The following is a 26,846-nucleotide window of genomic DNA, read 5'->3' on the forward strand; positions in this document are numbered from 1 at the left end:
TAGAACTAACATGTAAATGTTTCGGAGTAATAAGGATGATTTAAACATCTATCGAAAATAAAGATCTAAATTCACCTTATTCGGTGTATAGATCAAGATGGCAAGAACCCGAAGTGGAGTCGGGAACGCAAATGGGAACAGGAACCAACCACCAGTGATTGAGCAAATACCCGTTGTGGTAGCCGCTCCTGAGCCAATAACGATGGTCGGAGTACAAGCAATGATCCAAATGACGTTAGATCATCAAATGGAGGAAACAAGGCGATTACTTCAACGAAACCAAGAGGAACTTACGGTACTCGTTGAGAACCCTGAACTGATTCCCGAGCAATCGGAGGAGGGAAACTATAGCCGCCTTGTGAGTCAAGCTGGAACCCAAGGGGCAAGGAATGGACCAGAAAGGGGAAATGAAAAGGATTGTCGAATGTACAAGAATTTATTGGGTGCGAAACCACCAAGTCTCTCAGGATGCCCAAAGTCTATTGAGATTATGGACTGGATTTCCGAAATGGAGATGGTGTTTGAGAGTTGCAACTGTAGCGAGAAACAGAAGACCGTCTTCGCAGTAAGACAACTGAAGACTGGAGCCTTGAGCTGGTGGAAGTTATTGGCAGATACGATGCCGCGAGGAGAAGCCCTGAAGATGTCATGGGAAGAGTTCTTGGAACAACTGAAGGTGCAGTACTCTTCAGAGATAGATCTGATTGTCCTGAACAATGAGTTCCAAAACCTGAAGAAGGGGAGAATGAGCATTGATGACTATGCTACTGCATTCACAGAGAATATGAAGTTATTTCCATACCTAGTGCCAACCGAACTCTCCAAAATTGACAAGATCGCAAACGGACTGCCAGTCGACATTGGCCCAACAGTCAAGATGGCAACCACTCTGAAAGCAGCTGTTCGAGCAGCTAAGAATGTGGAGACCCAATAGAAGGAAAGGGGTCTGGAGAGGGCCAAAATTGGTGAGAAAAGGAAGTTCGATGGATCTTCGAGGTCCAACAAGAAAAGTAAATTCTCGAAGTCTGGGTCGAGAGGAGGAGGTGCATAATCGAAGTGGTGCGACAAGTGCAAGAAGAAGCACTCCGGGAAATGCGACGGAGAAGTCACCTATTTTAAGTGTGGAAAGCCCAGACACTATGCCAATGAGTGCACCCTCACAAAGAAAATATGTTATGGGTGTAACGAGGAGAGGCACATCTCGAGGGACTGCCAGAAGAAGAAGGAGGCAGGAAGACCCAACATTCCACCAAAGCCGAAGGCGAGAGCCTTCCAGATGACGCTTGAGGCTGCGAAGGAGGCAACAGATGTCGCTTCAGGTACCTTTCTTGTAAATGGATTACCTGCCAATATACTATTTGATTCGGGAGCAAACTACTCCTTTGTATCGCATAGATTTGGAGGAAAATTAGCATTGCTTGTAGAAAAACTTGATAATGCCCTAATTCTCGAAGTTTCCAGTGGCAAGTTCGTACCTGTTAGTGATCGTATTAAGAACATAGTCATCGACTTAAACGGAAACAAATTCTACGAAGAGCTGTTGTCCATAGAGTTGAACGGTTTTGACATCGTTCTAGGAATGGATTGGCTTAGCGCCAACGATGCTGAGATACTTTGCAGGAAAAAGATAGTAAGGGTGAACCGACCTGGGAAAGAGTCATTTATGGTGTACGGGGACAAACGCAGAGTAAACTCTGGAATAATCTCCCCGATGAAAGCCAGAAAATGTTTATACAAAGCATGTGGATCATATTTGGCATTTGTGATCGATGTTATGAAGGAAAAGAATGAGGTGCAGAATATACTGGTCGTATGTGATTATCTGGAAATCTTTCCCGAAGATCTTCCCGGATTACTGGCTGATAGACAAGTGGAGTTCAGAATAGACTTGTTACCAGGAACGGCGACAATAGCAAAAGCCCCATACCGATTAGCACCGACGGAGATGAAGGAGCTCATGACGCAACTCTAGGAGTTGTTGGACAATGGTTTCATTCGACCTAGTTCATCACCCTGGGGAGCTCCGGTGCTATTCATGAAAAATAAAGATGGAAGCATGCGAATGTGCATAGATTACAGAGAACTGAACAAGGCAATGGTGAAGAACAAGTACCCATTGCCAAGAATTGATGACCTATTCGATCAGCTGCAAGGTTTGAGCTATTTCTCAAAGATCGATCTTAGGCCAGGATATCATCAGCTGAAGGTGAGAGAGTATGATATTGAGAAAACTGCATTCAGAACAAGATATGGACACTACGATTTCTTGGTTATGTCGTTTGGACTAACCAATGCTCCAGCAGCATTCATGGATTTGATGAACAGGGTTTGTAAACCATTCCTCGATAAATATGTGATAGTGTTCATAGATGACATTCTAATTTACTCAAAAAGCCAGGAGGAGCATGGCAGACACTTGCGAGAAGTCTTAGAAGTATTAAAGAAGGATAAGTTGTATGCAAAGTTCTCCAAATGTGATTTTTGGATCCGAGAAGTCCAATTCTTGGGTCATGTGGTTAAACAAGAAGGGATAATGGTTGACCCAGCAAAGATCGAAGCTGTGATGAAGTGGGAACGACCGAAAAGTCCCACGGAGATTCGAAGCTTTCTGGGATTAGCTGGATATTACCGAAGGTTTATCCAAGGCTTTTCTTTGATAGCTGCTCCATTAACAGCTTTGACCCATAAGGGAGCTACTTATACATGGAGTGAGAAGCATGAAGAAGCATTCGAGATGTTAAAGAATAAATTATGTGAAGCACCGATTCATTCTCTACTCGATGGAGTTGAAGACTTCGCTTTCTATAGTGACGCATCTGGAGTCGGGTTGGGTGGTGTTCTGACCCAAAGAGAGAAGGTGATAGCATATGCATCTCGACAATTGAAAGAACATGAAAAGAACTACCCCACTCATGATTTAGAGTTGGCAGCGGTAGTATTTGCCCTAAAGATATGGAGGCATTATCTCTATGGCACGAAGTGCAAACTTTTCACTGATCATAAGAGTCTCCAGTATCTCTTCAATCAGGAGGAATTGAATATGAGGCAACGACGCTGGCTAGAGTTACTCAAGGCCTACGACTATGAGATACTTTACAACCCTGGTAAAGCAAATGTTGTCGTTGATGCTCTCAGTCGGAAAGTAAACCTTGAAAAGAAGAGGCCAAGATCATTGAGAATAGAAGTTGTCTCGACGATTGTGGAAAGCATCAAGAAAGATCAAGAAGAAGCTTCAGAGAAGAATGACCGAAAAGAAAAACGTTTGGGAAAAACGTTAGTGTTCGGTACAAACAGTCAAGGACTGAAGGTATTCCAATATCGGATTTGGGTACCTAAGATGGGAGGAATAAGAGATCATCTGATGGAAGAAGCTCACAAGACCATGTACTCGATTCATCCCGGTAGCACTAAAATGTATAAGGACCTAAAACCCTACTATTGGTGGCCGACGATGAAGCTCGATGTTGCAAAGTATGTGGCTGAGTGTGTAACTTGTGCAAGAGTTAAGGCACAACATCAGAAACCGTATGGGAGTTTAGAACCTTTACCTGTACCCATGGGTAAATAGGAAGACATCACCATGGATTTTCTGACTAAACTGCCCAGAACGAAGAACGGTCACGACTTGATTTGGGTGGTCATGGATCGGTTCAATAAGAGTGCACACTTCATAGCAGCCAACGAAAGGTGGTCTATGGATAAGCTTGCAAATGCTTACGTGAAGGAAATTGTAAGACTTCATGGTGTTCCTCTAACGATTGTATCGTATCGTGATAGTAGTTTCACGTCAAGGCTTTGGAGAAGTCCACAAGAGGAATTGGGTACGAAGTTGTGTTTGAGTACAGCTTACCATCCGCAGACTGATGGTCAGAGCAAAAGAAAGATTCAAACACTGGAAGATATGCTGAGAGCATGTACCCTGGATTTCCAAGGTAACTGGAATGAGCACTTACCTCTGGTAGAGTTTTCCTACAACAATAGTTTCCACTCGAGCATCAAGATGGCACCCTATCAAGCCTTGTACGGACAAAAGTGTCGTACGCCGTCTTGTTGGCTTGAGGCTGGGGAAAAGCAGTTTATTGGCCCCGAGATAGTCCATGAGACTGCTGAAAAGCTGAAGGTGATCAGGGAAAGAATGTTAGTAGCTCAGGATCGTTAAAAGAGCTATGTTGACAAGAAAAGACGGTCGATGACCTTCGAAGTTGGGGATTCGGTTTTGCTTAAAGTCTCACCGTGGAAGGGACTTATAAGATTCGAAAAACGAGGAAAGTTGAGTCCAAGGTTTATTGGACCGTTCAAAGTTCTTCAGAAGATTGGGAACCAAGCTTACAAGCTCGAATTACCCGAAGAAATAGATAGTATTCATAACACCTTCCATGTGTGTTATTTGAGGAAGTTCACAGGAGAAGTTCCCGACATAATTCCAATCTCAGAGTTAAGGATGGATGAGAATAAGAGGCTAATCGAAGAGCCCGAGGCGATTGTTGACCGTAAGACTAAGAAGTTACGACGCAAGATGGTCGACTTAGTGCTTGTCCATTGGAAACATTTGAATGGGTCGAATCTCACCTGGTAAATAGAGAGTGACATGATGAGTCGCTATCCACATCTGTTTGTTGATGCATGATTCCGAGACGGAATCATCCTAAGGGGGAGAGAATTGTAACCCAGTGTTTCGGGGCTAAGCATTAGTAGATGATCTAATAGTCTAGGTCAACCATTGTAACCTATTTTGAAGTAATAAAGATGAAATATTTGCGTATTATGTGATTTATGTACTTTATACTTAATTATAAAGATATAATTAATAAAGAATAAAAATAAGCGTCAAAATTAAAGTGTGAGATAAACCCGATATCTTTACATAAAGTTGTAGTGGTCGAAACAAGGATTCCGGATATATAAAGAACGTCAGAATCCGAGTTATAACGAAGAAGTTATGGCATGTCGAAGTTTCGCGACAAAATTGGCATGATGCTGGGTGACGTAAATAGTAAATTTACAACAGAGGACTTTTTGACCTAAGTAATCTAAACGAAAGTTGTATTATACGTTAAACCGAGAGTGTGCATAAAAAGAACGCCCAAATCTGACTTCGTATAAAGAAGTTATGATTTTTCTAAGATTTGGCTTAGCAGTGCACAACCCGAAACTCGAATTTTAGATCGAGCGATTTGGCCAACGCGACCTAAATGAGAATTGAATATCTCATTAATAGGAGCTCAACGATAAAAAGACAGACGAAAACGGAGTCCGTATGTAGAAGTTACGGATTTTTCGCAGTCGTTTAACAATATCATCTCCTCATACTGTTAAATTTAAAATCGGTCGAGAATTAGCCGACTGAGTCAAAAGAAAACTTGTAGATCTTATTTTTACCTACGCGTGGATATAAAGAATGTCGAAAACGGAGCTCATATGCGAAAGTTATGAATTTTTGAAAATCGGCTGTTTTACTCGTGTGTTCGGCACCACGTGTCAGCACCAGGCGAAGCCTTGGAGCCTACGCAACACCACAACGTGGAGAGAGGCACCATGATGTGGTGACGCTCCAAGCATCCTATAAATAGTGGTGTCGGGGTGCCTCATTCCTCACATCTTCAATCCCTTCTTTCTCACTCTAGAAACTCTCTCTAAGCCTCCCTAACCCCCCCCCCCCCCCCCCCCAAAGCCTAGGGTAACTCCCTAGGACGAGGCAGAAGCCCCGGAGCGCCTAACGGCTCTGAAAAGAAGAGCCTTTGGCTCAGAAAAACTGCTCCAGCGAAGCCCGGTTTTTAATAAAAATCCGATGTAAGTGAGATACGCCTACCATATTTTAAATATAGCTTATATTTAAATATAATATTGTTATTATGAACCTATAAATAAGAGTTATCAGTGATTCAAAGTCGTGATACTGATTGATCTACTTACGGGAATGATGTCTAGGCTGTGATTTAGTGAGGTGTTTAAAGTGGGATTTCCAAACAGTATACTTCGTATACGAAACGGACCCTACCTCCGATATGATCCTACCTGGTTGTTCCTTACTTGATAGATCAAGAAGTAGACTCTGAGTTAATGATGAATCTAGACTAATAATTAGTCGCAATAAATATTAGACTAAAATCTAGTGATAATAATACTAGGTTTCGTCGAAGGAAATCATATTGTTAAGAAGCAAAGCGTTGCTCGAATTTCGAGTCGTCACTTTAACAAGTGAGTGCATAGTTACTTTCATCTTACACATAGATATGAAGTATTTTATATAAATTACGTGCTATGTGTGCATATTATCTTAATACTTGTTGTCTATGCTGGATGAACGTTTTTATACATGTTTTAAATGATTTAAATTATATATGTATTTTATATCTACAAAATGTGTTGGGTAAAACACGGGTAGATGTAATAGTTAGGTGTGATGAAATAAAATGATGAGAGGCCTCGATGTTGACGATGTTTCCACTCATCTAGCAGAGTATAGATGACGACCACGGACTTTCTAGACGGTCTAGCGGAACACTAGCAGGCTCGCAACCTGTAGGTGTTTGTGAACGATGTGTTCACAGGTGTACTCCATCCCCCTCATGGTTGCCTTAAGGACATTTACTGCTGAGGAATCCCCTCAGCAGTAGTGTCCATCCCAATAATGATCCTTAGGCTAGGTCCCTTATGATGGGTGTTTTAGGGACATAAAGTGAGGATAACGGGAACGGGTAATCGGGTTATTGATGGTTGATGAAATTAAATAACTTATTTATTGTGGGTTAAAAACCCTATGTGCTCACCAGGCTCCTAAACCTGACCCACTCAGGTTCTTGTATTACAGGTAGTGGCACTCGAGCATAGATGTGATGTTTGCCTGAGGGATTACGGATTATAGGCTTGTAGTTATGAATAAATGTTGTAAGGCTTATATTGTATTGTTTATGCTTTTGATCTGTATCGAACATGACATCCCTAGGTTTTTAATGAAAGACATTTCTTCGGAAATGCTTTGATAAATCTTTATCATATTTTATTTTGGGAACAAATTCCGCAACACTTTTATTTAAAATGTTACTCTAATTTTCAAACAAAGCATAGAAAAAATCGGTCTTTTCTGGCCGTGAAAATGGGGATGTCACAGGTAATTATGTCGACCCTTCCAAGATTAAAGCGGTAAAGTAATGGGAAGAACCCAAGACTCCTACAAAGATTCATCAATTTTTGGGACTGGCAGGCTATTATCGAAGACTTATAGAAAATTTATCCCACATAGCCAAACCCCTCACAAAATTAACCCACAAGGAAATAGAATTTGTTTGGGGATACCAACATGAAAAAGCTTTCCAAAAGTTGAAGGAAATGTTGTGTAGCGCGCCGATACTATCCCTTCTTGAAGGTATTGATCACTTCATAGTATATTGTGACGCTTCACATCAAGGGTTGCGATGTGCATTAGTGCAAAGGGAGAAGTTCATAGCCTATGCCTCAAGAAAACTGAAGGTGAATGAGAATAACTACACCACCCATGACTTAGAGTTGGGAGCCATAGTTTTTGGCCTTAAAAATTGGCGACATTATGTTTAAGGAACAAAATGTATAGTCTACATGGATCATAAGAGTTTGCAACAAATCTTCGATAATAAAAAGTTTAACATGAGACAAAGAAGATGGTTAGAGCTGCTAAACCACTATGATCGTGAGATTTGTTATCATCCAGGAAAGGATAACGTCGTGGCTGACGCCTTGAGCCATAAAGGACGAGTTAAATCTCGTAGAGTCAAAGCACTTACAATGAATATTTAGTATAACCTAATCTCACATATTAGAAGTGCTCAAATCAAGACTTTAACTGAAGGAAACGATAAAGAAGAAGGCCTCAAGGGAATGGAGAAGCTGACCATGATGTAACTTGGATAGATCGTCAGAGTAAATGGGGGTACCCTCATCTATTATCGTTGAAAGAGATAGCAGATTTATCTCTCGCTTCTTGTAGAGTTTGTAAAAGTACCTTGGTACTCTCTTGGATATGTCTACAACCTACCATTTTCAAATCGATAGCCAATGTGAAAGAACCATTTAAATGCTAGAAGACATGCTCCAATCATGTGTGATAGATTTTGGAAGCACATGGTATACTTACCTCCCTCTAGTTGAGTTCTCATACAATAATAGTTATCACATGAGCATTAAGGCAACACCATTCGAAGCACTATACGGCCGAAAATGTAAATCTCCTATTGTTTGGATAGAAGTTGGAGATACCTAACTGGCCAAGAAATTCGTAGGGGATACCCTACGAACAATCCTAGAGATTTTCCACAAGACGACAGAAAGGTAGTGCTGATATGAAAGCCCACGAAGGCAGCACGTGACTGTCAAAAGAGCTACGCCGATGTAAGTCATAAACCCCTAGAGTTCCAAGTCGAATATAGGGTGATGCTCAAAGTATCTCTTTGGAAAGGAGTTATAAGATTCGGAAAGCGGGGTAAATTGAATCCAAGGTACATAGGACCATTTGAAATCCGTGATAGTATTGGTCAAGTTTCCTATTGACTTAAGTTACCCCAAGAGCTATATAACGTGCATGATGTATTCCATGTGTCTAATTATAAAAAGTGCCTTTCCGACGATACGCTTATCATTCCACTTGATGAAATTCAGATTAACCCTTAACTGAACTTCACTGAAGAGCCACTCGAAATTATGGACAAAGAGGTCAACCGGCTAAAGAAAAGTCGGATTCCCATTGTCAAGGTATGATGAAAGTCTAGGCGAGGACTAGATTACACACGTGAATGAGAGGACTAAATGAGGGACAAGTACCCTCACTTGTTCGAAGGAAGCCCCACAATGAGATAAAATTTCGGGACACAATTTACTAAACAGGGGGAGAACGTGACAACCAAGAGGATTTCGTCACTGATCACCAGTAGGAGAGAGTAGGAAAATATATATATATAGTAGCCTAACATTTTGTTTTGAGATAATAAAAATCAAATGTGCCATTAATTTTTTTGATAAAATGACTGTTAAGCTCAAAAATAAGCATCTAAAAAGTTGTACCGTCTTTTAAGTTGGTTAACGTATTTGGAAAGTACTCATTAACGTGATTCCAAGGATATAAAATCCGTAAAAATCCGACTACAAAGCAAAGAGTTATGGATTTAAAAAAATGAAAATCAACTGAGTAATAAAAGTTAATTAATGTCAAAATAGTACTTAGAGATTGGTTGAGTTTTGACTAAAAGTGAAAAACGGAGAGTCGTGGTACTCTTTAAGATAAAAACATTAAGATAAAGAATGTCGGAAACGAGATCCGTATGAGAGAGATATGATTTTTGTAAAATCATTTATTTTTAACCCTATTAGGAATTTGTATAGAAATATTTGTATTAAACTTTTGAGAAATTGTCCAATTGTCTAAGTCAGGACAAATTCAAGCTTACGGGTCAGACTATTTATGAAAACAAAGTTGAGAGTTTAGGAACTCACTGAAAATTGCAAAGTAAAATACTATTTTAAGAAAGGTGTAAAAATGTCAATCTTTGAAAATAGTGCATTCATAGTTTAGTGTTTCTACAAAAACAATCCTTTAGAGAATAGATAATCGTAAAATTTAAAACTTTTGATGTATTTAAATAAAAGAAGAAACATAAGGATACATATCCTTCACATATATTTTTCGGATATAGAAAAATTATAAGCATAAAGGTATTCATCTTGTGTATTACTTATAACGAAAGATACAATGAAACTTGCATTTTAAATCAAGTTTCCAAATTTAGAACGAAAGAGCAAATGTAAATAAGGATTACTTGTTTATTGTAGATTTAAAAATAAAAACAAGATGTATATGGTAAAAGGCATAATTGAATATATCAAAGTTGACTAAATCGAAGTTATGACTCACAACTATACACGTATTAATCGCTCAAAACGAAAGGGTAGACTTCTAGTCTATATGTGTACGAACATGGTACCAAGAGAAGCAAAATAAATAGAAACAAAGTTAGATAATGTATTATGTTAATATTATGGCGTGCGAGATCTAAAATCAGAAGGAGAGCGAGAAATAAAGTTTGGGGGAAAGAAAAAGGAAGGTAGCGGCGGCAATGATTGTTATTGTTGAAATTATAAGAACAATACATATAGGTAGATTTAAAACCAGGTTGAGATATATTTCAAACTTCAATATGTGATGTATATTGATGATTAAATAGAAATGAAGAAGTTTTAAAGTGTTTTCTAAGGTTTGCTAAAAATTCACGAGTTATCTATTAAGTTAAACTCCATTTGTGAAAAAGAAGAAACACTAAAACTTGTAATTGAAAATCTGACAGTTTTGACCTTTTTGACTGGGGTCCAACAATGGTTAAAACGGATAATGTAAAGACTTAACATATTTAGATGAATAATTGTGCATTGTCAAAAGTACGTCACTGAAAGTTTAAAAGTGAACACTAAGTTTTGCAATGTTGTAAGTTTTATAAACACAAATTATAAAACTAATTTGAAATGAAATAAACAAATAAGGTGTGTTTTTAAATGTAGGAACCAGTGATGTCTTGTAAACACATTTGGATTATAAAGTTGTAAAAATATCATGTTGGGTTTCAAGAAAACACATTTAAGTAAAGCATAATGCCTAAATGAGGAAGTGGTCAACCAAAACAAAAGTGGTTTGAAAGACCCAGTGAAGCTTTTACACGTAATATGAACTTCAATGTCATATGTTTAAGTTTTATAGCATAGAGTCTAAACACTTTTATAAAAGAAATTGTTTCTAAGTTTTTCGAAAACGTGTCAAAATGGTAAGCAAGGTTTTAAAATGGTTTATATGCCCTTAAAATCACATCTATCCATTGAAATGGATTGAAATGAAATTGAAATAGCAATGTCAAAACAAATATTGGTTAAATTGAGTTTTGAAGAAAAGTGTTAAATTAAAGCAAGTTGTCAAAAGATTTTTAGCGAGAATATGACGTAAATTGTTAGGAAAGGTCTAGTAAGTTGTATAAAGTGGTTATAAAGTATTTTATCGATGATAAAATAAAACCGATGAAACGAATTAACTTTTTGATGGAAGATTAAGAAATAAGGAATAAGTATGTTAGTGTAGCCGATCGTACCTAAATACTAAGGTGAGTACAAGGCGAGTGCCGATGTCTTTTCCCCCAAGATAAAAGACAAGAAAAATTGTTTGAAAAACGTTTTATGGTGTCAATACAGTTTACGACCTTTTATAGAGGTCAAAGGGACATCCTATGTTAAGTTTTAAGCTCAAGGTGGAAACAACGTAGAGCTAAATCGTAGCGTTGTAATAAGGTCTCACGTATGCGTTAAACCTCCGTGTCTCCTCGTGAGTCGAATTGGGAATGCTCTGCAATGATATCCAAGTGGCTACTTAGAAACGACTCATCTACCTCCTTAAGCGATGCTCCAATTTTCATCCGTGTCGGTATCAGAACGCTTTCCTAGTTGTAACTACAGTACGAAGACGATGAAGAGGTATTGAGGAATAATTGGTATAGGTTTTGACTTAAGATTATTACTTGTGTATATCTAGCTACTAATCTTACATCTAAAGTCAATAGCTACCGAGGAATACCCGTTCTTAGTACTATGTGCATTGCTCCTAGAGTGGCTAGTGATATAACCTAAGTGGTTAACCTAGCACTTGATAAGGGATAAGAATATTTCTAAACAAGGGCATTGATATAACAGTGAACTTGGTTTCTAAGTGTATCTAGATGAATGCCTATAATATGCAATGCCCGTACGCACATCAAAAATTTTGTTTTTCAAAAGTTTAAGTTGAAAATTGTTTTGAACATAATTCTACTATAACCATTTCAAGCCTCGCATTAAGTTTCCTTAATTAAGCATAGTTGGCCAGGCTATACTTAATTAAAGTCCAATAATGCGTACTCGAATTAGTTATACCAGTAGTATGTTCAGTATTTTAAAAACGTTTTGAAATTTTTTTTGGCTATAGTTGTGGTTCTCCAAAGGAAAACTGGTATTCTCTATAACCTTCGGCTTTGATACCATTTTCTGTCACACCCCGCTAAAGCGGAAACACAGGGCGTGGCAGTACAAAGGGTTTCATCGCAAAAGTTAAAAGACAACACCAACCATAGTATTAAAAATCATTACAAATTCACAATGGGTTTGAACAACTTTTAAAAGAAATTACAATGTAAATTGAAATACAACACATGCGAATGCTCCTAAAAGTGAAGTGTCCCTAAGTGCCACTTACTCGATGATTCCTGAAAAAGCATGTAAAACGAGCGTCAACTATAAAAATAGTTGGTGAGTACTCACAGATAAACAAAATAATACTGGTTCCATGAATTGAAATCAAAGTTTTGATAAAAGTTTCCAATAATAAAAGTATATTGTTAAGATGAGTAAATAAGTTTGTAAAAACAAAGTTCTTTGTCATCATGAGAGATAAGGTATGTTGCCCAAATAAGATGCAACATTCATATTCTCATGGAAGATAAAGTTCGTTACTCAAACGAGTAAACAAGTTTCATTGTTAAAATGAGCAATCAATTTCGTTGCTACAAGGAGCAAACAATTTCATTGCTAAAACATGTATATAAGTTTTCAGTAATAACAGTTCGTTGTTGTAATGAGAAACAAAGTTCATTGCTATAATTTATAAACAAGTTTATTGCTATAATAAGTAACGAGTTTGTATGTGTATGAGCAAACAATGAGTCTCAACCAAACCTATGACTGAAGCCCTATCAAGATCTATGCTTATCGTTCCATAGATGAATATGGTATCATGCACTCCAGCAATAGGGCGAGTGAGGAGTTGTCAATTCTTAATAGCGCTATCCATAATGACCATTGGCTCAAAGAGTTAATGGTTAGAGATAAGGGAAGGGCCTTAGTACGATAAGTTCTCATGTTCCGTGTTGCATAGACATACATAGAGAGACATAGCAATAAAATAGCAATCATGTTTGATACAAATCAATTTAAATACAACATTTAAATAATAGTTTTTCAGGACATGCTTTTCCACCCCAAAACATAAAAACTGAAAATAGGGGAGTGCGTGAATACTCACAATACATTTAGATGATGCAAATGGTGCCTTGAACTACGTTCCACGTGTACCACTACCGATTCCTACAATAATGGTATTCGCTAGTGAGTCTCTAATCGAAATCTAACACTAGTATACTTACTACTACAATAGAATTATGACAATAATGTGTCAAAATTTAATATTGATAAGTTACAAACATTTTTCTGTGAAAATTAAATTTCAAAGAATCAATTGTTATATAACAATTTAAGTGGAAAATTTTCATTATTGAAATGTTAATATTTAACATTTTAGAGGTGTTCCAATGATTAAATATTCAAAACTAAATCAATTTAGTTCTAAACTTTCCCAAACTTTGCATTTCAGTTTTAATTGATGTCAAACACCTTAAGATAAATTTTCTTGAATTTTTGATTTGTCTGACTATTTTTCACGATTTTAGTTTCTTGAATAACCATAAAATCATGAAAAATACTAAACAGTTAATAAAAATTACCATACTTCAGATTTTGGTTCTAAATGTACTAAAAGACTTCTAGATAAATTTTCATCGATTATGAATATGTATAACCATTTTTCACATATTTAATTCTCTAAATAGATACAAATTCATGAAAAATAGAAATCAGTTATGAAAATACCCCACACTTTTTATAACAATGTCATTACACATACTTAAGCTGGGAAAAATATAAAAAGGGGTTTCTAAACTGTTTAACCCAATTTTATGATTTTTATGCATTTATTCTAATAAAAATGGGGATAAATAGAAAACAGTTTCCAAAATTACCCAAACTTTTTGTAACACTTTTATTATACATGTAGAAGCTGTGAAAAATATAAAATATATTTTTCAATTAGTCTTTCTATTTTTCTTTGTTTTATCCTCTTAAATAATCATTAATTGGAGAATAATTATTAAACAGTTAAAATAAATTACCAAAAATTTTGTACACTTCATTTACAGAGTAAATAATCTGGGAAAAATACCAAATGTGGTTTTTATATACTGAAATCCGATTTTGTGTATTTAAGTGTATTTAATCTTAGAAAATAGGAGAAAAATAGTATACAGAAGAAAAAATCATCAAAATTTTTATATAGCCTCCTTTTGTACTACAAGGTGTTCTGGTAAATTTGCATGAATTTTGGATTAGCAGAACTATTTTTTCTATTTTTAGTCCATTATAAATACAAAAATTGGAGAAAAATAGGAATATATTATGAAAAATTTTGAAAATATTTTTCTAAGTCTTATACCTCTGGTAGAAGCTACGAAAATTGTTATACAGCCTTTTCAAATTGTCTAAAGTGGTCTTATGATTTATTGGGGCTAAACAAAAAGAAAATTCAAAACCATATTAAACAGTAACAAAAGTCATTGAAACTTCATGGGAGATGTTTATTAACTTAAAGAATCATCCAAGAATTTTTCCAGAATTTATTTACTAGTGTAAGTATTTTATATGATTTAACACTCTATTTTCTTATTATTTTCATATAAAAATAAAGAAAATATATATTGAGCTGAAAATTTCCAGAATGCAACTTCATACAATTTAACAACAATGAAAAATTGTTTTCTTATTTTTGATGTTGAAAACCATGCCTAAAGGCTCAATAAAATGTATAGAGAAAACTTGGTTCTTGTGATTTATGTAAAGATTATTGATGTTACTTTGACAATTTTTGCAACATGTTACAAAGACTGTTGAATCAAGATCTTTTTGTTCCTATTAATACATGATATTAAGAGTTTAAAATAATTTTTGAATGATTTGTAGTGATGAATAAGTCCTTTGAACATGCAACACAAAACAAATGTTCATAAGGAAAGTGTTGTTTGAGCAACAGTTTTGTAAAAATTGGTAAAAATCGAAATATTGGAATTTTCAAGTGAGGTCAGATGGGTTTGAGAGCTAACTCAAAATATTATATTTCAGAAAAAGATTTTGGCTAATAAATGAGTGAGATATGACAGTTTAAAGTCAGGTAAAGAAATCTGGCAGATTGCATGCATGATGATTGGTTAGAAAAGTGGGTTTTCATCATTTCCTTGAGTAAATCTTTTCAAGTATTTTAAATATATCATGATAACTCATATTTTAGTCATGTTTCCAGAGATCAAAAGATTAAAACTTATCAAAATGTATACATGCATTTATGAACAAAATTTTGTTTCTCAAAAACTCTTAACTTGAGTTTGATGTTTTAATCCTTAAAATCGATTTTTGCACTAAGATCATGAACATGCAACCTTGTTTATCATACATGCATGGTGTTAAAACACATCCATCATGTTGTAAAAACCATTTTAACAAAAAGAAAACAAGTTTGAAGAAGATGAAGAAGGAGAAAGTGTAAGAAAAAGAGCAAAACTTGAAGGAAAAGTGAAGTAGAAATCGATTTTACCTTCAAGAATACCACAAGATGATGAAGATTTCGAGTTTGAGGAGTGTTCTTGGGTTTGTTTTCTGGAAAATTTCTTGGTTCTTAGAGGGAGGAAGAGAGAATGGAGTGGTGTTTGGAGAGAAAAAGTAGAGAGAAGGTAGAGAGAGTTTTCTAGAGAGAGAAAGAAGAGAGATGTGTGTGTGTTGGAGAATGAGAGTGTGAGAGAGATATGGGGAGAGAGGGATCCGATTTTAGGGGAGGAGAGGCTCTCTCTCTCTTGTTTCTTTTATAAAAATTCAAATCTTTTATAAAAATATCCAACTTTTTATAAAATGTGCACCTTAACCTAGTTTTTATGCATAAAACTCTTGATTTTTGACTTATAAATCAAGGGTAAATGTTAATAACTAAATCTTTATTTTTCATTGAATTGTATTTCATAATAATTATTATGATAAGATAATATTATAAGGTTCATAATTGTTTTTATAGGATTTTTAAGGTTAAAGTTTATAAATATGAGTTTTTAGGGCTTTTAGGGCTTTGGAGTTTAATAAACTTTGAATATCAAAATAAATAGAATATTTGAGACTTTAAATTATCTTATGGTATTATAACTCTTTTATAGTTATAAATAATGTTTGTAATTTATTTTTATCGGTTTATTGGCATTCTATGTAGTGATTCCGAGATTCAAGCGAAATTGAGGAATCGAGTATACTAGTCCTAGTATTCAACTTTGACTTAAGTTCCTACGAGACTCGGACCTAATTTATACCACTAGGTCAAGTGCATGATGTGTGTATATGATTCATAAAAAGGTGTTCGATTCAAAGAGCGACCCGAATATGGATAGTCACTACAGTTAAGTAGTTGTAGAATTCACATATCAATGTGAAATCTAAGTACACCATCCATTGTTTCTATCTGTTTCCAAGTTTCTACTAGGTTATAACTTAGCTTCTAATTACTAAGTCTAATATGTGTTGTGCCTATATGTGCAACTAATTCTAGTCAAATCTAGAACCGACTCGAATTTTGACGGTTGTCACACTCCTTGAGATCATTATATAGATATATAGAGGGATTAGATCGGAGCTCGCACGAAGAAATAATAATTTTTCCAAAATCATTTCATGTGCGCAAGGTGCGCGTCGCTGCTCGTTCCGCATTTGACACCAGATTCGAGTAGATTGCGAGTGACCTGACCAATAAGGGTAGTGAAACATGGCCTTCTCTGGATGGATCCATGATTATCACATGCGACGCGCACAGATATTTGCGTCGCGTGCACCCAAATTCCATGCCTATAAACAGAAGGCACCCAAATTCTACACACCATTATATAACAACTCTCTCTGCACCTCTCGAAGTCATAGCTATCCTATGAGATCCCCATAGTCCCGATGCTGATTCAAACCTATGCGAACGACTCATGTGACTAGGATTAGTTCACGACCCCATTTTACTATTTTCAAAATTTTTACCCCTGTAACACCGAAAATTTTCAAACAAAATTTTCATTTAAAATCACATTATTCTCATAATACATTTCACAAAAATCTCATTTATTAAATTTACAATTCGCAACTCCATAATTGTTTGGTTAAAATCCAGGATCCTCAAAAACATAACTCTTTCACTGGTGTGTACAATCAAGCCGGTGCCTTCCCGCGATCCTGAGAAAACCTGAAACACATAACACATAACACGGTAAGCACAAAGCTTAGTGAGTTCCCCAAAATACCACACACATAGCTCATTAGCCACTCGAGGCTATATCACTGTATGACCCTCCGGTCAATGTGTCTCAGTGGGACCCTCCAGTCCCATGGTTCGTTGGACCCTCTAGTCCGGTCTGTAAAGCTCCGCATAGCATAAATCACAAAGACATAATGCACAGCATACAACATAAGGCAGGATAACATAATACTCAATGTAAGCACATAAGACCCTCCGGTTACACATAAGTACCACTCTTGGAAAATTATAGTGAGAAGACTCACCTTGAAAGCAGCAAGCAATTATCCTCGAACTCGAATCTCGAACTAGCCACTGCCTAACACATAGGGTAAATATCTCTAATTAATACTCGATTCTCGACTCTAAGTAACCAAATGTTATTCTTCTCTCTCTGACTCTCGAATTGGGTAAAATACCATTTTACCCCTCCATAGTCTCCATTGCTCATGTTGACCAAACCCTAAAGTCAATAGAAGTCAAACTCAAGTCAACAGTCCATGTTTGACCCGACTCGTCGAGTGCACTCTTGCGACTCGTCGAGTCCCCTCGTTTCCTCAGAAGTCTCAAGAAAGTCCAGCTCAACTCGTCGAGTTGACCCCCAACTCGCCGAGTTATCGCACAATCAAACCCATCGGGACAAACCCTCACCGACTCGTCGAGTCGGCTCCTTGACTCGGCGAGTCCATTCAGACTCATATCTCATTCAGTCGTTTTCAAGGTAGAGAACCTTCCCAAATTCTAGATCTCCACTCCTAAGGCTCATCAATCACGTAAAGTCACAAGCTTTACGTTCATGCATAGCATTTTGAACTTAAAATGCCAAAACACACCTCAAAAAAGGTTTTTCACTCAAGATCACTATTATGGTTGGATAAAGCAGGGACTTTTGGACTCTAGGGACCTAACATGGTCCAGATCTATAGTTCAACCCTCTCAATGAACATAATACACTCAAGGTCCTCATATTTCGGTGGAAAAACCCTGGATTCATAAATCATGAGATCTATACAAAATAATGAGAAAGGTGCAAGCTTTATACCTTTCCCAGAAGCTCTAAAGAGAAACAATCTCAGATCTAGCAGCACCTTCTTGACCCTTGGCTTGGAATTCTTCTCTCCTCTTCACAAGATGCAATAAACACTCATAATTAACCAAGCACTCTCTCTCAAAGCCCAAAGTTCGTCTAGGGTTTGTTCTCAGGGAAGTGTAGCCGCAAATGAGGCTATAAGTGCCTTTAAATAGACCCTAACCCCCAGAAATTACGGTTTCTCTGCCCAGCACCTATTCGGCGAGTCAGCTCTCTGACTCGTCGAGTCCACTCATTAAATCCACGCTGGCAACTCGGCCCTACTCGGCGAGTCGGACTCACGACTCGTCGAGTTACTCTATAATTCTCAAGTTTAAACACACATTTAATGTATTCGAAAATCCGGATGTTACAATTCTCCCCCACCTGAATTAGATTTCGCCCTCGATATCGCTTCTCAATGCTACATAGATTGAACCCAACAACCCGAAAAGTACCACCGAAGGATCTCATACCACACAACTAACTTCCTCCATAGACACCTGAAACAAAATAGGAACTCCCAAACTCGGAAGAGGGCATACCCTTCTGCCGCTACGATACCCCTTCTGACTCACCAGAATCTGAAAACTCTAGTGGTCTGTCTCACTACCCGACCGCCCTCTCAAGCTATAATCATGTTATTCGCTCCTCGAATAACGGACCCTGAAAACTCATTGCCCCTCTGATTCTCTCGTAGCGACTGATAGAAACAAGTCAAAGCCCAAAAGAAAAAAAATTGCCACCGATCGCTCATACCAGACATACTAAGCGCTCCAATCATACTCCAATGAGCGAAAGGGTCACATTACACCAGCGACCCATCCCCTGTACTGCAATCGAAATCACATCTGAACAAAGAACTCTCAACACCCTACCCTCAACACAAGAAAATGATCATGCTTGCTCAGAAGCATCCTCTGACCTCTAAATATCATAATCCTCAGCTCCCTCTCAGATATCCCTTTTAACACTGATCACCAGGTCAACTATCGTCCCCACAGTTGAACCTCCAAAGGTTACCCATTGCATGACCCAAAGGTCTCACTGACTTCCTTCTCACAACAACTATCTCGACCCAGTGTGACATACAAGTCACGAAGTTCGCGTTACTTTAAGCGAATCCGAAATTCGTCTCACCCCCAACCTCTGTCGTCTACTACTCATTAGTTCCATGCGCCTTGCGGTCCTTTCCATACAAGCGAACTGACCCACTCAGGTCTAAGACATCAGATGACACCCAATACTCCTCAAAATGAAACCCATCTCTGAATCTGGAATCTCATTTGCCTGCCCAATTCACCACTCAAGCCAAACTAAAACTCAAGCGTCTGGTCCGACACGGAATTGGAATCACTCGTCCCAATGAAGCCCTCAACTCATGACCCATGACCCGCAACCCACACGTACATCACTCCTCCAATTCCGCTCAATTGCGATAACCACAACTTAACTCAGAATATAACGATCCCCGACAAGCATAGTGACCACAGTCTCGCTCCTGGTCCGACCACCATATTCCCGAAACTCAAAGAATAAGGCTACCCAAGCCTAAAAAAACTCTTCTGCGTCATGCTCTGACTAGCGAATACTACGGCTCCCTATAGTACCATAACATTCCCTCATACTATATCGTGAAGGCTACGGCTCCCCGCAGGCCTACACCACTCTCTCACTAACTCATGAATTCTAAGGCTCCCTATAGTACCACAATACTCTCTCGCTGACTGGTGAACACAACGGCTCCCCGTAGAATCACAAAACTCTCTCTCACTGACTCGCCATGGGCTCACTCCATGGTTTTCCCCGGATAATCCGAAATGATTACTCCCACTCGGATCCACTCACCCTCTTATCCCCCTTAATCTCATCCTCGATTCATCACCCCACTGAGTTCACTATCGAATACCCCACGGCTTAACATAGATAGGTACACACGCCCACCCATGTTAATCATCACCACTCCTGGCGACAACCGTCGTGACCAACACTTTTCTTGCTGCAATTTACACTCTAGAATACTTCCGCTTGATGACAGATAGTTGAAGGGCTCCCACTGGAACCGTCGTCACTTGATACTCCACTTGACATCTCATGACTCAGGTCTCAAAATAATATGAAATTTTAGGGCCTCAACTCAAATACCTCGGTACGCCATCACAGAACCTCACGATGCATTGCCTCAACCACTGATCCGCCACCCATGGCATCATACTCGGATACCGCAATGTATCCTCCCAGAATCTCACAATATCTCGACTCCACCACCGATCTTCCTCTCGCACAACTCGCAACTTCAAAATACTCCAACCCTCAACTTGAAACACAGAGGAATCATCAATGACTCGGAACATATTGATGACAATTCGAAACTCCCTCCTCTATTGCTCAAGACTTATGCAAGAATACTCATACCGACCCTGAAGTTAGTTGCCCAAAACATCTGCTATCCTTCCCGAAATGCAGATAACAATCCATACATCAAACTGATACTTCGGCATTCGACTCCAAACCTCAATGACCCATCCGCCTTGAACCCAAACATTTGCAATCCGGAAAAATTCTTGACCTCAATAGATTTCCTTGGTCGGCGGCCACCTGCCGTGGATACACCCATCCTTTCATGAACATGTGCATCATGCATTACCTCGCTCCGCACTTCGCCTCGACCGCCAATAACCCTGGTCTCATGCATTCGAACTGCAGGTCTCGATATCCAGTTCTCTAACCGCCCCTGAACAAATCTCTGATCCTTTCAATAAAATACCCGGATTCTCCCCCACTCAAGGTTCGAACCATCACCGCATGCATACCAACAATCTACTACAGAGACTGTTTCACCAGGTATATTACACTTGACCCTTGAAATGAACCTCGCAATCGTTCAATGATCTTCCCGATGGGAATCAAGCAACTCCAAATATCCCGCGTCTCAGACAAAACCTCAGAATCCTCCCAACGTGACTACCTCTAGTCATCTTGAATGCCTCAGACCGACACACCGTCGGATACTCCGACTGTCCCGACACCGTCCTGACTCTCAATCTGGAAATAATGCACCATCATGCACCTCGTTTCTGATTCCCCGACCAATCTCCCAACGTCAATCCAATCTCATACTGACACACTACCAGACATCTCCAGTGTCAAGTAGTAGTGACAACTCTCAGTCTGAAAATTACTCCTCATTTTCGACTTCCCAACCAACGTCCCATCATGAGAATTCTCATGAGAGCAAAGACCTCACCCCGACACTCGATATCCATCACAGACAATGAGTGCCACCGCCCCAATATACTCCTCTTGTTCACCTGACACTACTACTAACATATGCCCTACTATCCTCAAGTAGGGTATATGCTTGTCCTTGACCATCTCAGTCCCCAATGATGACTCTCTCATGCTATAATATTACCTTGTGGTAGACATATTGCCAGATACTCAGGTGAAAGATCGCAACTAACGCTACCCCACAGAGTTTACCTCCAAGCTCAAAAACCGGAAGCTCAATATATCTTCTGCTTCTCACAGAAAATAGCACCACTCTGGTCACAACAGTGACAACTTCACTATCAGCCGATTACTCAACTCAGACCGTAATCCTCCATAAAGCACCATCTCTACCGATCCCTGAGTCTCTCGACTCCAACTGTCATCTCCCCAAAATCTCTCGGAAACTAACTCAGTTTCCCTCTCACGGTATGCTCCATTGAAACCCGTTCAACATGGCCCTCTGGCCCCACACTCTATCACATCTGATCTCAGTATAATCAATCACAACGGGATAACTGGTAAAACCAGAAGCACTGACTTCCTCAAATCATGATACTCGAACCTTCTGATCATCTCTCGATCTGCTATGAATCATGGTACCCGAACCATGTTATCTCCTCTTAATCTGCTACTTAGAACCTCTAGAAGTCTCCCTGTTTCGAGTACGGGTCCTCTGCTTTCAGTAGTACGGGCCCATACTACCTTCCACATCTACACATACCTTCCACACGGATCGTCCCAGATTTCCTAAGTATCTACTCAACCTTCTCGATCCCTAATCTCGTTCAACCTGATCGCTCCCCAGCGAATACTCTAATCTATCAGCATACTTATCTGACTAAGGTCACTCTCTAGGCTCTTCCTAGGTTCCCCCACTTCTCTGCCATTAGCTGCTGAAGAACTCCTTATGATGCCAGCCATCTACCTCCTGAATATCGTCATATTCACTTAGTAGCTGACTCCCATCATCGAGAGTTCCAAAAAGCACGAAGCAAGCAGCATTCGGGCATCGAATAATCTCCACCAGCATGTAAAACCACTCTATGTTACAACTCTATTTACTCTATTCACACTCAACAGGTGTCACCGAACTCAAGCAACTCTACCCCACACGGGTATCTAATTACTCTCTTAGTAGGCTCCTCCAAAGCTCATATAGGCATATCTCTTAGATTACTCCTCTACTCAAAGCTCTATCTCTGAAATATTCCTGTTGGATATTCTTACTTCGGACATACTCAAAACACATGACAGATAGCAAAATCCCTAGGCTAAGGCATCACAAATCAGGCAACTCTAGCCCTAAAATATGAAATACCTAGCCTATCTCCTAGCATGCGTCACTAATATCTCAATAATAACTCATAACACAAATAAGTAAGGGTACTTTGGGAAATCACCGTTCGGGCTCTCGCTGATTGTACACACTGCTCCTTCTCGTTTTCTCTTAGACACCTTGCTCGTTTTTAAAAAAAATCATTTCTTTTGAATTTTTTTCTCAAATCCCCAGTTTGAGTCCAGACATACCCGAAGGTGTATCCGAATCCCTCAAACCAAGGCTTTGATACCAACTTGTAACACTGAAAATTTTCAAACAAATTTTCTTTTAAAATCACATCATTCTCATAACACATTGCACAAAAATCTCATTTAATAAATTTACAATTCGCAACTCCATAATTGTTTGGTTAAAATCCAGGATCCTCAAAAACATAACTCTTTCACTGGTGTGTACAATCAAGCCCGTGCCTTCCCGCGATTCTAAGAAAACCTGAAACACATAACACATAACACGGTAAGCACGAAGCTTAGTGAGTTCCCCAAAATACCACACACAGAGCTGATTAGCCACTCGAGGCTATATCACTGTAAGACCCTCCAATCAATGTGTCTCAGTGGGACCCTCTAGTCCCACTGTTCGTTGGACCCTCTGTTCCGGTCTGTAAAGCTCTGCATAGCATAAATCACAAATACATAATGCATAGCATAAAACATAAGGCAGGATAACATAATACTCAATGTAAGCACATAAGACCCTCCGGTCACACATAAGTACCACTCTAGGTAAAGTATAGTGAGAAGACTCACCTTGCAAGCAACAAGAAATTATCCTCGAACTCGAATCTCGAACTAGCCACTGCCTAACACATAGGGTAAATATCTCTAGTTAATACTCGATTCTCGACTCTAAGTAAATAAGTGTTATTCTTCTCTCTCTAACTCTCGAATTGGGTAAAAGACCATTTTACCCCTCCATGGTCTTTATTACTCATGTTGACCAAACCCTAAAGTCAACAGAAGTCAAACTCAAGTCAACAGTCCATGTTTGACCCAAATCGTCGAGTGCACTCTTGCGACTCGTCGAGTCCCCTCGTTTCCTCAGAAGTCTCAAGAAATTCTAGCTCAACTCGTCGAGTTGACCCCCAACTCGCCGAGTTATCGCACAATCAAACCCATCGGGACAAACCCTCACCGACTCGTCGAGTCGGCTCCTTGACTCGTCGAGTCCATTCAGAATCATATCTCATTCAGTCGTTTTCAAGGCATAGAACCTTCCCAAATTCTAGATCTGCACTCCTAAGGCTCATCAACCACGTAAAGTCACAGTCTTTATGTTCATGCATGGCATTTTGAGCTTAAAATGCCAAAACACACCTCAAAAAGTTTTTTTCACTCAAGATCACTATTATGGTTGGATAAAGCAGGGACTTTTGGACTCTAGGGACCTCACATGGTCCAGATCTGTAGTTCAACCCTCTCAATGAACATAAAACACTCAAGGTCCTCATATTTGTGTGGAAAAACCCTAGATTCATAAAATCATGAGATCTATACAAAATAATGAGAAAGGTGCAAGCTTTATACTTTTCCCAGAAGCTCTGAAGAGAAACAATCTGAGATCTAGCTGCACCTTCTTGACCCTTGGCTTGGAATTCTTCTCTCCTCTTCACAAGATGCACCACAAACTCACAATTAGCCAAGCACTCTCTCTCAAAGCTCAAAGGTCGTCTAGGGTTTGTTCTCAGGGAAGTGTAGCCGCAAATGAGGCTATAAGTGCCTTTAAATAGGCCCCAACCCCCGGAAATTAGGGTTTCTCTGCCCAGCACCTACTCGGCGAGTCAGCTCTCTGACTCGTCGAGTCCACTCATTAAATCCATGCTGGCAACTCAGCCTTACTCGGCGAGTCGGACTCACGACTCGTCGAGTCATACTATAATTCTCAAGGTTAAACACACATTTAATGTATCCGAAAATTCGGATATTACAACCCCGAGGGAGGGGATACATGCTTATCAAACTGCTTTATCAAAATATATTTATATCTTTAAATATCAATCATTTCATAAAGAATGAAACCTTAGGATAATGTAGCTATAGATACTATACTTACTTATAAGTTATGATACTATGCCTAAGAGATATGATGTTAGATAGTCTAGGAAGTGATGTTACCTAGATGTTATAATAACCAATTTCCTAGGGAAACATAGTACCTAGAAGTAATGTCGGACAAATATAAGGATATGATCTGTACCTAATCGTTACTCTAGCCAAATATCCAGTTTTCAAATTAACCATAATTAGGGTATGTATGCATGACAAATTATATATATATATACACTTACTACTTTATAATGCATACATAAATTGGGACCCACTAAATTTTAAGACAAAGTCTTAAAAACAAGGAGGTTAACTATTAACCTTAGGATTAAATTTCAATGGTATATGATGGTAATCCAAGTGAATAAAAATCAACCAATAAAAAATAAAAGGGTTAATATACCAATCTTTTGTAGCTATGAAATAACACACAACTCAATCACTCATACATTAAAACAAACATTATAAACTTGTGTGTTAAGGACGTAGACCAATCGATTTCTCCATTTCTCCCCCTCATCTCAACCCCTCAAGAAAAGCCTAGAACTTCAAACATCTTCCTTGATGTCGCCCCCATCAGCCATAACCACCGCACCGAACCTCATCTTCATTAAACCATGTCATTATCATTTCTCCCTCTTGGCAAACGATCCTGACTATTCTTTTCAGTCTATAGAATCATTATTTTCTCTTATATGCTGCTTATAGTTGCTTTTTTCTTTATTTTTAGATCTCGACTTTGGATCCCAGCGATGACGTTTATTCAGGGCCGGTCCTGACGGTGGGCGACCCGGGCGACGGCCCCGGGCCTACGGCTCAAGGGGGCCCAAAAATTCTAGAATATATAGTGTATATATATATATATATATATATATATATATATAACTTTTATTTATCTATATATTTCTTTAGGGCCCAAAATTAGTCAAATGTCCAGTCCAAAATCACATTGACCCAAGTCCCAAACAAATTAATACGGCCCAAACAAATTAATATGGATGCTAAGCCGCTTGATCTTTATGTCGCTGAAGTCGAGCGTGATTTTGATTTCCATGAATAATGAATTATCAAATAGGAACCATACCAAGGAAGGTAGCGGGGAATGTGGGAAATCGAGATTAGGGCACCAGGTAATTGAATCGACGTGACGACGCCTCACGCCCTTGATACTGAATCGTCCCGTCGATTTCTCTCACAAATCACAATCTTTAATCTCTAATGGCTAATTGTCTTGACTCTAGATATATTTGGTTGCCGGTTTCTCAATTCTTAAATCTCAATTCGCACTTTGTCTCTCACAGTCTCACAAAGGCACGCAGCCAGCAGTTCTCTGTTTAAATCTCGTTTCCGGTTTCGTTTCTCAATTCTCAAATCGCCGACACAGCCACACAGGGACAAGCCGACAAGGACACCAGGTCACCATCAGGTAATCGACTAATCTTTCTAGTTTCTAAACTCTAATCGATTTCAGTTTCTCAATTGATCAATTCTCATTCAATTGGTTTCATTAGATTCAATTAAAGAGGAATTTAAGAATTAGGGAAACCATAAGGTTGATGTTTGTTTCACTAATTTAGAAAAATTTTGTTTCTGCTTAGTAATTCAGTTTCAATTCTCAAGTCGATTAGGTGGTGTTGGCCTGTTGCTTACTTAGAAAAATTTTGTTTCTGCTTAGAAAAAATTTTAATTGTTCATCTTTTTTGTTTTACTTTTTGGCTTAGTAACTAATGATAAAAGTTAATATACTGTTGGCTTGTTGCTTACTTAATTAGTAAATACATTGTTTGATAACATAGTAATATTGTCATAATTGATGCAAATCATGCAATGTGTTCTACTGTTTTGGTAATTAGTGTCAATATTACGTTTTATTCTTAAAATAGTTAAAGAGGCAAAATATTTTTCTATAATTCTTGATTGTACTCCCGATGTGAGTCATAAATAGCAAAT

The 26,846-nt window shown here is 38.5% G+C and overlaps 1 protein-coding gene across 1 annotated transcript in view; it reads left to right on the forward strand.

Moving 5' to 3' along the window:
• Positions 1 to 202: 202 nt before the first annotated feature.
• Positions 203 to 26,846, forward strand: part of LOC145164734 (uncharacterized) — a 28,070-nt gene continuing 1,426 nt past the window's right edge. The window contains exon 1 of the mRNA XM_079083427.1: positions 203 to 458. Within this exon, the coding sequence (XP_078939553.1) occupies positions 203 to 458 (256 nt within the window). The remainder of the gene's footprint in view (positions 459 to 26,846) is intronic.

The sequence above is a fragment of the Lactuca virosa genome, chromosome 3 (genome assembly GCF_052849685.1).
Source record: "Lactuca virosa cultivar CGN04683 chromosome 3, Lactuca_virosa_CGN04683_v6, whole genome shotgun sequence".
Classification (NCBI taxonomy): Eukaryota; Viridiplantae; Streptophyta; class Magnoliopsida; order Asterales; family Asteraceae; genus Lactuca; species Lactuca virosa.